The sequence below is a fragment of the Myotis davidii genome, unplaced genomic scaffold (assembly GCF_000327345.1).
Source record: "Myotis davidii unplaced genomic scaffold, ASM32734v1 scaffold125, whole genome shotgun sequence".
NCBI lineage: Eukaryota > Metazoa > Chordata > Mammalia > Chiroptera > Vespertilionidae > Myotis > Myotis davidii.
In genome coordinates, this window is record NW_006299390.1 from 2,632,507 (window position 1) to 2,644,990 (window position 12,484).

At 44.7% G+C, this 12,484-nt stretch overlaps 1 protein-coding gene across 3 annotated transcripts in view; it reads left to right on the forward strand.

The window, feature by feature from the left end:
- The window catches only part of SRPK2 (SRSF protein kinase 2), a 148,349-nt gene that overhangs the window by 118,981 nt on the left and 16,884 nt on the right, over positions 1-12,484 (forward strand). For all 3 annotated transcript variants that reach the window (XR_001515750.1, XM_006774891.2, XM_015571221.1), the window contains exons 7-10: positions 4,081-4,246; positions 5,447-5,472; positions 6,830-7,076; positions 7,653-8,120. Coding sequence is in view for 2 of the 3 variants with exons in the window: in XM_006774891.2 (XP_006774954.1) it covers positions 4,081-4,246; positions 5,447-5,472; positions 6,830-7,076; positions 7,653-8,120 (907 nt within the window). In the remaining variant the exon portion in view is untranslated. The remainder of the gene's footprint in view (positions 1-4,080; positions 4,247-5,446; positions 5,473-6,829; positions 7,077-7,652; positions 8,121-12,484) is intronic.

A 12,484-nucleotide genomic window follows, 5' to 3' on the forward strand; every position in this document is an offset into this window, starting at 1 on the left:
ATGTGTGTTTTTTTAGGCTGGAGAGAAATACTTAAGATTTGACAAATGAAGGCAACAGAGGGGAAATTAGTAAAGGCTCCTTTTAACTATTTTTTCAGAATATGCAAGGGGAGACCTATCCTTGAGCATGAAGCTTGCTTCATAGATTTTTATTTTATTTTTTGCATCATCATAGTAATTCTGCACAAATGGTTGTAAGATTGCATTATTGTTGGATTCTGGATTCTGGGGTGCTTTATTGCTTTAAACCTCAGTGGCTGAGAACAGAAATGACATTTTTTTAATATATACATATATTTTTATTGATTTCAGAGAGGAAGGGAGAGGGAGAGAGAGAGATAGAAACATCAATGATGAGAGAGAATCATTAATCGGCTGCCTCCTGCAAGCCCCCCACAGTGGATTGAGCCCACAACCTGGGCATGTGCCCCTGACCGGAATCGAACCTGGGACCTTTCATTTCGCAGGCTGACGCTCTGTCCACTGAGCAAACCGGCCAGGGCAGAAATGACATTTAAAAAAAAATAAAACTATTGTTCTTAGCTTACAGCTAAAGGTTTTAAAAAATAGTAGTCTAGAATTAAAAGAAACTACAGAATCAGATTATGTAACTTTATTACCACAGAGACTATCAAGTAGAGCCCATTCATGTTAGCTATGGGAGAATTGAGCCTAGAGAAGTTTAAGAAATGACTTAGTCGAGTTATAGTTACTTAGTCAATAATACAAGTCTTCTGGCTTAGTTCAATTATATCACTTATTTTTGAGCTTCCTGTAAGCTAGACCTTGTTTTTATGATTTCCACAGATTATTTCTAATTCTCACTGTTTCTAACAGATATATTCCCCCCTTTTACAGATATGAAAATGGAAGCTCAGATACCTTGCCCAGTGAGTGAGTGAGCAGTGTTTAGTAACAGTGTGACCCCTGAGGTTGTGTTTTAATGCTTCATCTCTTAACCATTTTCTTTCCTTTAATGACTTACATAATCTTAATTAACTTAATTTGTTCCAGTGGTGAAGTCTTTTCCTTATTTTCATAGTCAGATGTTACAAACTATGCTTCTTAATGGAAGTTAACCCAAGTGTGTGCAATAGCAACATTTAAAAAAATCTGGACTCTTCTTTCTGAGAACACTTTGCTCATCTTGATAGCCTCATTGTCATGGGGAACTCATATGAACACATTTGGATAGTGAATCTCATGAACTCATACCTGTGCAGCCTCCCACATGGTAAAACAACCTGAGAATGTGAAGGACCTGAGGTAGAAAGATAAAAGCTACTTGAGGATGAGATGGTGGTGAAAGATCTTTTAAGAAAAGTGTTGACATTTACTGGTACTATTAGTAGGAACTCGTCCACATTCTAAATTGTGTTTACTGTCCCCATGATTCAACTTGGTTTCTCCTTGGCCAACCCTTCTCTCCCCTGGCATGAAGCAGTAAGCTCTGTGATAACGTGAGGACGATGTAAGCCCATGAAGCCAGGGGACTTTGCTTATTGCTATGTATCAAACACGTAGTCTACTGTGTGGCTAGAAAAGTGGGGGTAAGACTAGATGAGGGATTTTCATCCTACTTGAGAGACAGTCATTCCGTTTTCTCTTTTTGAAATCTCTGTATCTGTACCCTCACTTCCTGACTCTCTGTTGTCTGCTAAGGTCGTTTAGCCAGATACTCAAGGTAGACAGAAGTGTTAGGTTTTTACTGCTAACTTTCCAGAGTTGAGTGATATTATATATCTTCTGCTTGTCTTTTCCCCACTTGTCTATTGTGGACAAGACCCCTAAATGTCTTAAAATGGTTTAATGATATTTATTAAATGTTAATATTCGTTGAGCATCTTGAATTTCTAATGTATAGGAACATGATCTGTATTTTAAAAATAATTGGGTATGGAAATAATTGAAAAAATTCCTCTCCCATGGAAGTAAGTCCAGAAAAACTTCAACCTCCTTTCCTGCATTATTAAAAATATATGCACATCATTAGTCATCAGTGAGATATACCTTTTCTATCCACTACAGTCACTGAAATGAAAAAGACAGAGAAAGCGCTGGGTATGAGGAAGACATCAGAACCCTCACACGTGGCCACTGAGAACGGAAAGTGGTGTAGCCACTGTATAGTCTAAACTGTACAGTCTGGCAGTTTATCAAAGGGCTGAACATAGAGTTACCCAATGATCCAACAGTTGCACTCCTAGGTATATACCCAAGAAAAATAAAAACATATATCCACACAGAAACTTGTATGTGAATGTTCATGGCAGTTTTATTTGTAGTAGTCCAAAAGTCGAAAAACCCCAAATGTCCATCGAGTGAATGGCTAGACAAAATATGGTATATCCAGTGGAACATTGTTTAACAATGAAAAGGAGTGATGAAGTGCTGATACATGCTGTATTTGGATGAACCACTTACAAAAGACCACTATGTATGATTTCACTTATATATAAAAGTAGGGGCCCGGTGCACAAAATTCGTGCACTGGTGGGGGAGGGGGGTCGCTCAGCCCAGCCTGCCCCCTCTCACATACTGGGAGCCCTCAGGGGATGTCCTACTGATGGCTTAGGCCCGCTCCTTGCTCCCCTTGGCTGTCTGCAGGCCTGCTTGGCCACTTCTGGGTCACCACGGGTGACGGCCAAGCAGGCCCTGCTCTCAGTGGCCGTCCCCGGGACTGGAGGACTCCAGTGGGGCTGAGAGGAATCACTGAGCCAAACCGGCTAGGGCAGGATATGACATTTCTTAGCCCTCCAGCAGCGGATCTGTGTTTTTTTTCTCCAGAAGTGTGGTGGAAAAACCCTAGGTCACCTTCTTGGATTCTTATTACCCAAGTTACTAAGAATATTACCAGCGGCATACAGGGAGCTTAGCCAATGAGCGGTCAGAAAAAGTGTTTCCTCTTTAGTTCACACTGATCCCTGGCTTGGCCCCTGCCCAGGCCTAAAGCTTTGGGGCCTGGGCAGGGGACCCCCAGCTCCCTCCCATCTCCGGCTCGGCCCTTGCCAAGGCCTAAGGCCTCTGGCCGGGACTTTATGCCTGGCCAGGGGACCCCCTGCTTCCTCCGATCGCCAGCTCCACCCCTCTGGCCGAGGCGTTAGGCCTGGGCAGGGGCCCCCTCAGTTCTGATCGCAGGCTCAGGCCCTGCCCAGGAGCCCCCTGGCGCAGGCCCTTCCTAGGCTGCTCAGGGCCCACCTCAGAGTGACAGGGCCTACCTCGGAGTGACCTGGGTGCCCGATGATGTTCCTGGGACCCAGGCCACTGGGTGCCTTTGTATGCAAATTAACCGCCATCTTTGTTGGGTTAATTTGCATACTCCTGATTGGCTGATGAGCTTAGCTGAGGGTCGGTCAATTTACATGTTTCTCTTTTATTAGATTAGATAGGATTATTAGGTAAGATGTCCAGAATAAGATAGAAAGTAAGTTAGTGGTTGCTTAAGGCTGGAGGAGTTTGGAGCGGATGGAGAATGACTGCCAATGAGTATAGTGTTTCTTTTTGGGTAATGAAAGTGTTCTAAATTAGATAGTGGCTATGGCTGCACATCTAAATACCATAGACTTATAAGGGTGAATTGTTTGGTATCCAAATTACATTTCAATAAAGTTATTATAAAAGTATATATAGCCCTGGCCGGTGTGGCTCAGTTGATTGGGCATCATCCCAGGCACCGAAAGGCCGGTTCGATTCCTAATCAGTGCACATGCCTGGCTTGTGGGCTTGATTCCTGATCGGGGGCATGTGGGAGGCAGCCAATTGATGCGTCGCTCTCACATTGATGTTTCTCTCTTTCTCCCTCTCCCTTCCTGTCTTTCTAAAAATCAATAAGTCTTTTTAAAAAATGTATATATAGATGTATGTATAGATGCATTTGTTTCCATGAGCATAAATTATCTCCAGAATGATACACATGGGTTGCTTGTGGGAAAGAGCTGGGGTGGGAGGAGATTTTTACTGAATATCGTTTTTTGTCTTTTGAATTTTGTGCCGTGTGACAATATTACCTATTTTACGAATAAATGTTGACTAATAAAGGTATAAATAACTTATCTCCTCTCTTAATTTCATTGTGATCAGGTACTTCAGGGGTTAGATTATCTACACAGTAAATGCAAGATCATTCATACTGACATAAAGCCGGAAAACATCTTGATGTGTGTGGATGATGCGTACGTGCGCAGAATGGCAGCCGAGGCCACGGAGTGGCAGAAAGCGGGCGCTCCTCCGCCGTCAGGGTCTGCAGGTGAGGGCCGGGCCAGCTCTGTCTCAGCCAGTTTGGGAACATTGAGAGCTTGCAGAGTTGCATGCTGAGGCAGCTGTGTACGTATTAGGAACTTTGGTAAGAACTTGATGGATAGAAATAACTACTTTTTTCTTAAGAAGGAAGATGCTTCAGATTACATTTTCACATTTGAGTTCTTTGTTCTCGCTTAAAAGGTCACTTCAATTCTTGCCGTGGCACATTTCCTTCTGTTGCCCACTTCTCTGTAGAAGAATATATAGCAGCAGGGCTTATGTAGCCGACGTGTAGTCATCAGAGTTTTTTCTAGCTTCAGGCTTGTTAGCATGCCTCCTAGTCTCTAGTTAGCATAGTTACATCAGTCATAGTCTACCTAGTGGATTTGGAATCAGTTACAGACCCCAGGGGCGGGGGGAAAGACCAAGTGACTTGAGTATTAGTATATCAGGTTTAGTTTCAGGTTTTCCCTGACTGCAAAGGTGGCAGCGAGGGGTGGACTGTTCTCTCCCCTCTCCTCACAGTGTGTGTGCCCCAGGCTGGCAGGCAGGCGAGTAGGCTCAGGGCTGCAGCCCTGTGACTGATGGGGGCTTGGGAGATGCAGCACCTCTGAATTTGATTTCTACCATCGGTGTTTTCCTAGATCATGGACCCTTTTAGTCTGTCAAGCTTTTGAGGCTGGCAGGGTCTGGTCATTTGATTTGTAGAATATTTGCTGCAATATTTGATTTACTTTAGTTGTACAAACTTGCTGAATAATTTTCAAACATCTCATCTAAATTGTTTCATTGTTTATAAAACAAGTTGGTTCATTGACTTCATTTGTGAATCTTCCATTTTCTTAAGTTATTAGTCAGTGCTTTTGGATGGCCTATTTCTGAAAAGAATGGTTATTTCATTTCATTTTATTTTTATTTTATTTTTATTTTTTATTTTTATTTTTTTATTTTTAAATGGTTACGGATCCAAGTTTAAACAAGAGAAATGGTTCCATATTGAACAGCTATTGCTATGATTTTTAAGAACCTTTCATTTGAGTTGGGTAAACATTCTTTAGACTTAGATCTCTTTGATTCAGAAGCTCTAGTATTTAAATTGTTGAAGTTGGATAGCCATTAAAAGACAGTAATTATTTCATTTTACAATTTAATAAGGATATGTATCAATTTCCCTCTAAACTGTCGTTTTTTTGTTTGTTTGTTTTAGTGAGTACGGCTCCACAGCAAAAACCTGTAAGTACTAATCTTAAAAGCATCTGCTCATTACTGAACTTTTCACAGTGTGACAGTAGTTTGTTTCTTTCTGCAACAGTTTTTCATTTAAGGGTAGGTTGAGGGAATTGGTCATATATTGTTTTGGTTTCTTTCTCAATCACAGATGTCCTAATATATAGTAATGTAATACACAGGTGTGTTTACAAATGCTGTGTATCCTTGAATATATAAGACTTAAACTGTTTTGGTAAGTTGAACTGAATTTTAGACTTAGAAATAGTTAGAGCGGATCCAAGTTTGATCTTAATCTTCCTTGCGTGCTTTCTGGAGTGTTGTTGGCCGAGCTTGGTGAAATAGGTGATAGAAATAGAGTTTGGAGTGTGATTATTCTGAAAACACCTTACCTTATTTCCCATTGGCTTCCAAGTTACCTGTTTTTCTAATGCAGCTCTAAATTTTCCCCCTCTAGCTAGTAGTTAAATATGGGAGAGATTATCTTTTTTGTGGTCCTGTGAAAACACTAAGTCCAGTCAAATGAAGCAGGCTGCCTGGAAAGAAACCCTGCCCAGCAGCCCTGACCCCAGCTGGGTCCAGGGGACGATTGAATGTCTCGATCTCGTCAACTACAGATTTTAGAGCTTTGAAAGGAAATGCCCAGGAATTCAGGGTGCTGCCACAGCCCTCAGTTTGGAACGGAAGTCCCAGTAGAAGAGAAGTGGTAATACTTGCGCCGCCTGGCCTGCGAGGCCGTGAGCTGTGCCGTTCTCCGTAGCTCCCCACGACTCGAGCAGCTGGCTTTGCTCTGTGAAAACGGGAGGCTCTCATGGCTAGTAGCTTCCAAGTTAGATGCCTGTCATGGGAGGCGCTTTTCTCTTTTTTCCTTTCCTTCGTGGGCTCGTTTCCTGCGTTCATGCCGTCTCGGCTGTTGGTAACAGCTCAGTGTGTGAGACCCAAACACAAGCAGTGAAGGAAACACCTGCTTTGGCAGGTCCTTGGTAAGGTAGTGAGGAGCGGAGACTTCGTTACTTTGTGTACAAGCAGCAGCACATAAAACTGGCAAGTGGTGCTTCTTGTTATCTCAGCATATTCAGTACTTCTCAGAGTTTCAATGGAAAAAACTTAATTGGATTTAAGCTACATCCCTCTGAGGGTAGGACCTATTATTTGATATTACATTGGTTCCTTTTTTTTCTGATTTGACTGACACCCTAGCCACCAGGTAGATCTCATGTCTGGGCATGTGATTTTAATTGAATACAATCTGAAAAAAAAAAAAGACTTTGTTAGTATTTGCTGTACTTCCAGGCTTTATACTATTGCATAGTGCTTTCAAAAGAAGCAAACTGACCTGTGGTATTTTCTTACCATGTTGTAGATAGGAAAAATTTCTAAAAACAAAAAGAAAAAACTGAAAAAGAAGCAGAAAAGGCAGGCTGAGTTACTGGAAAAGCGCCTGCAGGAAATAGAAGAATTGGAACGCGAAGCTGAAAGGAAAATAATAGAAGAAAACGTCACATCAGCTGTACCTTCGAATGAGCAAGATGATGAATACCACCCAGAGGTGAAACTAAAAACAGCAGCGCTGGAGGAGGCTGCTGAGGGAGAGCCTGCGCTGGACAACGGTCAGTCGCTCGGAAGAAGGGGCTGCAGAGAGGGCCCGGGGCCCCACTAACAGGGACCCTCCCCCGGGGCACCACAAAGGGTGGCCGTGCTGCTTCAGAGTGAGGAGGGTTCTCGTTAACTCCTTACTCAGGAATATGGGGAACTGTCTGGTAATTCATTTGTAAAATGGATGCCAGAAATATGTTAATATTTTCACAAGCTTTTTAAAACATGGGAAATATCTGAGAAACTCCATGTTTCTATCATGCTGATGATTGTCTTTTATTTTGTAATTAACCTTTTACCTAATAGTACTATACCCACAGACCTTCCCTGAGGGTTACAGAGGAGACGGTAGAAATGGAAATGCAACTATTAGATCATTTTCCCCCAGGAGCTAACTCTCTAATAAGAGAAGGCCAGTTACTTAATAAATGCAAATTAAGATTTCGGAAACCTGAGAGCCAACCGGTGTTTGCTATGTAGTGCATAAGTTAAGCACATTTAGAGTTGTCTCTTGTTGGAGGAGATGAGTGCTTAGTGCCGTTGTGGTAAGGAGGTAACAAGTTCTGATTCTCCTTTCATCAACCTTTAAGGTGAAGCTGAGGACCAGGAAGAGAAAGAAGATGCTGAGAAGGAAAACATCGAGAAGGATGAAGACGATGGTGAGCAGGAGCTCGAGAACATAGATCCCACGTGGATAGAATTGCCCAGAACCAATGGCCACATTGGGAACGGCCCATTCCTGTTGGAGCAGCAGCTGGATGACGAAGATGACGACGACGAAGATTGCCCAAATCCTGATGAGCCCAACGCAGAAAGTGATTACACGTACAGCAGCTCCTATGAACAATTCAATGGTGAATTGCCAAATGGACGACATAAAATTCCCGAGTCACAGTTTCCAGAGTTTTCCACATCATTGTCCTCTGGGCCCTTAGAACCTGTGGCTTGTGGCTCTGCACTTTCCGACGGATCCCCGCTTACTGAGCAGGAGGAGAGCAGCCCGTCCCACGACAGGAGCAGGACGGTTTCGGCCTCCAGCACCGGGGATTTGCCAAAAAGTAAGTGTCCCTCCCCATCAGGGACCTGCCTCAGTGGTCTGAGTCACACTGGACAAAGGAGGGAATTGGCTGGAGGTGGGAAAGCCATGTCTGTCTGCCGCACCACTTCCATTTATCTGTGTGCTCGTGAATAATTAATGTAACAAAGTATAGTCTCTGCCACTTTCTCTTGCTCTCTACGTCTCAGATCCATTTCTGAGCTTGTCTCATTCTCTCTATATTTAGTGACATCGTCTAAGAACCTTCCAAGTTTAAGAACTTATACCTGTAGCTTTCTAGAATGTGTAGTTTAATTTATACTTCCATCTGTAATATTTATTTTTTGGTTTGTTTTGTTTCTGTTCAGAGGTAGGTGCCTGTTCTTTGTCTGATTGAGAAGGGGTGTCTTTATTTTGATACTTATTCCTGATTATAGGACTCAGTTGCTGCCATTTTAAAGGCAGTGGCAAGGATTTAAATATGAATGCCACGTGACACATCTCTGCCGTGACCTGCCAAGGGACTTCAGTAAGCAAACCCTGGGCACCATGGCTGGTTTCCATTCTGGCCTCACAGACCTCCTCTGCTCCCTCTGCTGACCAGTGTTTAACAGACAGTCCGTGGGCGAGCCAGCCTGCAGATGGCTCAGCCAGGTCTGCAGCCCTTCCATTGCAGCAGCTGGGAAAGGCCTGCAGAGCCGCCTTGCTACACACAGTCTGATCCTGTTTACCTTTACTCCGAGCAGAGCCTTTTAAAGGTGCTTACAAGGTGCTTTACCTGGGATGTCGGTTCATCCAGGGAAGCACTCACCTTTGTGTGTCTCACTCTCAGGCTGCCAGCACTGCTCTGACTGCTGGGCACCAAGTGTCACACAGCCTCTTCCCCTTTATTTTAAGACACAATAACACACGTCTGTGGGCACAAGGCGTGTTCGCTCGTGTGTCTGTCCTTCACTGTGCTTCCCGCGGGCCAGGAAGGGTTCCTCCTGTTCATCCGTTGTCCGTGCTTTTGGCAAACTCATTGTCTGGTCAGGTAGCAGCTCAACACGAGTCCCGTGTTCCCCCGCCGGCCTGATCCCTGTCCCCTCTTCCCTCCTGGTCGACTTTCCTTAAGTGCATGGTCATTGTTCCTCTCCATTGTTTGTCTCTTCACTAGGATATAAAATCTCTTTGGAAGGGTTATGTATTTTTCTCTTTATATCCTCAGCATCTAACTTGATTCTAAGATAAACATTGGTTGAGTAATGGACAAACAAATCAGTGACGTTTGGTTACATTCTTCTACTCTTTCCTTTCTCCCACTTTTTTCTACTCACAATCAAAATTTTACTCTGTCCAACAACACACATTCCATCCATTCCCAGCACCCTGTCTGTTGCATGAGTGCTGGGAGAGGCAGGGAGAACTATTAGGTCTGGTATTTCCCCATTGATCTTTTAGAGAGAGTGCAAGAGAGGGAAAGACAGAGAGAAACATCGATGTGAGAGAAACATCGATGTGAGAGAAACACATCGATTGGTTGCCTCCTGCACAGGCCCTAACCGGGGCCCAGGCTGGGGAGGAGCAAGCAACCAAGGTACGTGCTCTTGACCGGAATTGAACCTGGGACCCTTTGGTCTGCAGGCCAACGCTCTATCCACCAGCCAAACCAGCAAAGGCGAAGTTCTTTTTTTCTTTTTCTTTTTTCATTAAGCCTAGTCTCTTCTTACCAAACAGACCTTTTGAATATTGTCACATTCTAGGGACATAGCAGGGACAGGATCTCCTCATCCAGGCATGTGATGGGAGGTCCTCATTTTGGTTTTTAGCTTGGCTGTTTGATAACCATGGGCCAGCACCCCACCCCTCCCCCATGGGAGATGTTTCCTGCAAGAAAGGGGTGTGATCTAGAGGCTGGTGGGTGCCACTTGGTACTTAATGAATACGAGGCAAGAGAAACAAGCTTTTATGACGAAGACGATGATGAAGAAGATTGCCCAAACTCCAAGGAGCATAACCTTGATGAGCCAAACGCAGAAAGTGATTACACGTACAGCAGCTCCTGTGAACAATTCAATGGTGAATTGCCAAATGGACGACATAGAATTTGTTTAGATCCTTTTCATTACAGCAGAGCATAGTTGAAGACGCCAGGCCAGAGTGAGAAGTCGGAAGGAAGGCATACATACCAGGCTGGAGAATGTGGGCTTTCCCTGCAGTAACGTGGGAGCCTAGAAGGTGGAGGGAGGAGGCAGGATTCCTCTTGGGTTGTTCGCTGCTAGATCCATACACTAGACCCTGGCTCATCACGGCCGAGGGTCGGAGACTTGAGGCAGCGTAGTGGTGTCGGCTTTCCCTTGCAAGTATGTTGGTCTATTTTGGATCCTTCCCCTCTCACCTAATAGTGACCATGTCACTAGTGGTCAGTCCTGCCTGGGCTGGTATAACTAACACAGGTCCCCTGCCATCTCACTTTGCTCTCACTCCCTAGCCATTCTCTGGAGAGCAGTCCAAAGAGAGAGCTTGTTGAAAGCTTCTCCTGTCCACTGAGCATGGCCCCGGAGGCACAGTGCTAACGCTTACAGCTCTATGCAGTCTGCTCCCGGCCTGTCATTTCCGTAACAATCCCTGGGTCTACTTCCTGGGCTCATTCTGTACCTCCCACACTAGCTTTGTTCTGAAGTTTCTCAGAAGTACCAGCGGGTGTGTTGGTGCCTCTTTGCACTCGACCGCCCTTGCCTAGAGCTCCCTTCCCAGACTCCCTTTCCTCAGGCCTTCTCTGAACACCCTCCATTATCTAGCTCCTTTCTTTGCTTTGCTTTTCTTCACAGCATATAGAGCCACCTGACATGGTGTGTGACTCATTTTATTTGCTTTATTGCCCGTACTCCCAGCCGGTACCTGAGTTACCTAATTTGGGGTGTGGTGGGTGAACCTCATTTGTCTTGTTTATGCTGTTTCCTGTGCCAAGACAACACCTGGAACAGATAATGGGTCGGGTTTGGGCACTAAATCTCCTAGTTTTGCTCCTTGCATTTGGTACTGAATCTGCATATTGAGAGAGCGTTAATACCTCCCGTTACAGATACTTTAAACTAAAGTATCAATGTGGTTTTTCCCAGTGGTTAGAGTATTGACCCATGGACTGAAGGGTCTCGGGTTCAATTCCCGGATTCCCAGTCAAGGGCATGTACTTTGGTTGCAGGTTCCCCAGCCTTAGGTCAGGGCATGTGCAGAAGGCAACCAATCGATGTGTCTCTCTCACATCAATGTTTCTCTCTCTCCCTCCTCTTCCTCCCTCCCTCCCTTCCAATCTCTCTAGAAATCAATGAAGGAGATGTCCTTGGGTGAGGATTTAAAATGAATGAATGAATGAAGTATCAATCTGGGCCTAGAATAGAGCCTTGCAGTGCAGTGATGGCGGCTGTTTTGTCACCCGTAGGCTCCCCTGGCGGTCATCTTACTAGTTTCTAGGATGGTTTCAAGTGGAGGGAACACAGTGTCACACTGAGAACAGTTTATCAGGAATGGCTTCAGGGCTGCAGCCCTTCCTGGAGTGAACTCTTTCCACTCGCCACTCTCTCCTTGGTAGCAGTAAAATGGGTGTGACTGTGCAGCAAGCATGATTGTACCTGTGTTTGAATAACTTTTTGTTTAGCATAATTCTCTCCAGGTCCATCCATGCTGTTGTAGATGGTAAGAGTTCTTTCTTTTTTATAGCAGCGCAGTATTCCATTGTGCAGATGTTTAAATGACTTTTTGAATATTACAGTCAGGTACTCGGGAGAAAGTTCTCTTTTACCTTCTCTGTGCTTTTATACAATTACATGTTTAAGGTAAATTCCATAGTGCCGTTTGTGAGGTGGTCATTGCCTCACACCTGAGCCAGGGGATGTGGTCCCTGGAGCAGGCCCTTCCCCCGCCACTGGCACGGGGAGCCCCGGGCTCTACAGGCCAGACACTGCCGCCTCCTGTGCACAGTCTGTGTGTGCATGTGTGTGCGGGTGCGGGGAGGGGTGTCCCTTCCTCTCGCTTCGTTTCACTGAATCTCAAACAGCTTCAGTCATTTGCCAGAGTCTTAGAACTTGTAGGTGTTGGAACTAGATTTTACTCCAGTTTTGCAGACCTCAGATTTCGGTTTCCTGCCTGCTGCCTCTCCTGACTGAGTGCCACACGGATTTGTCCAGCCTTCGCATGCTGCCCATGCATCCATCAGGGGAGCATTTTTGTTTCTCCTGGAACTCTCTTCTCAACCCATTCTCTGTTTGGGGTGTACATTGTGCCTTTTTATGGGCTGCTTTCCTTCTTATTTCTGAGTTTCCTATGTTTCTTCTTAGCTCAGATCTGGCCTTTGATGGGGCCCATGGTGATCAGTCTTTTTATAAAGAGGAACGTGGGCATTGGCAG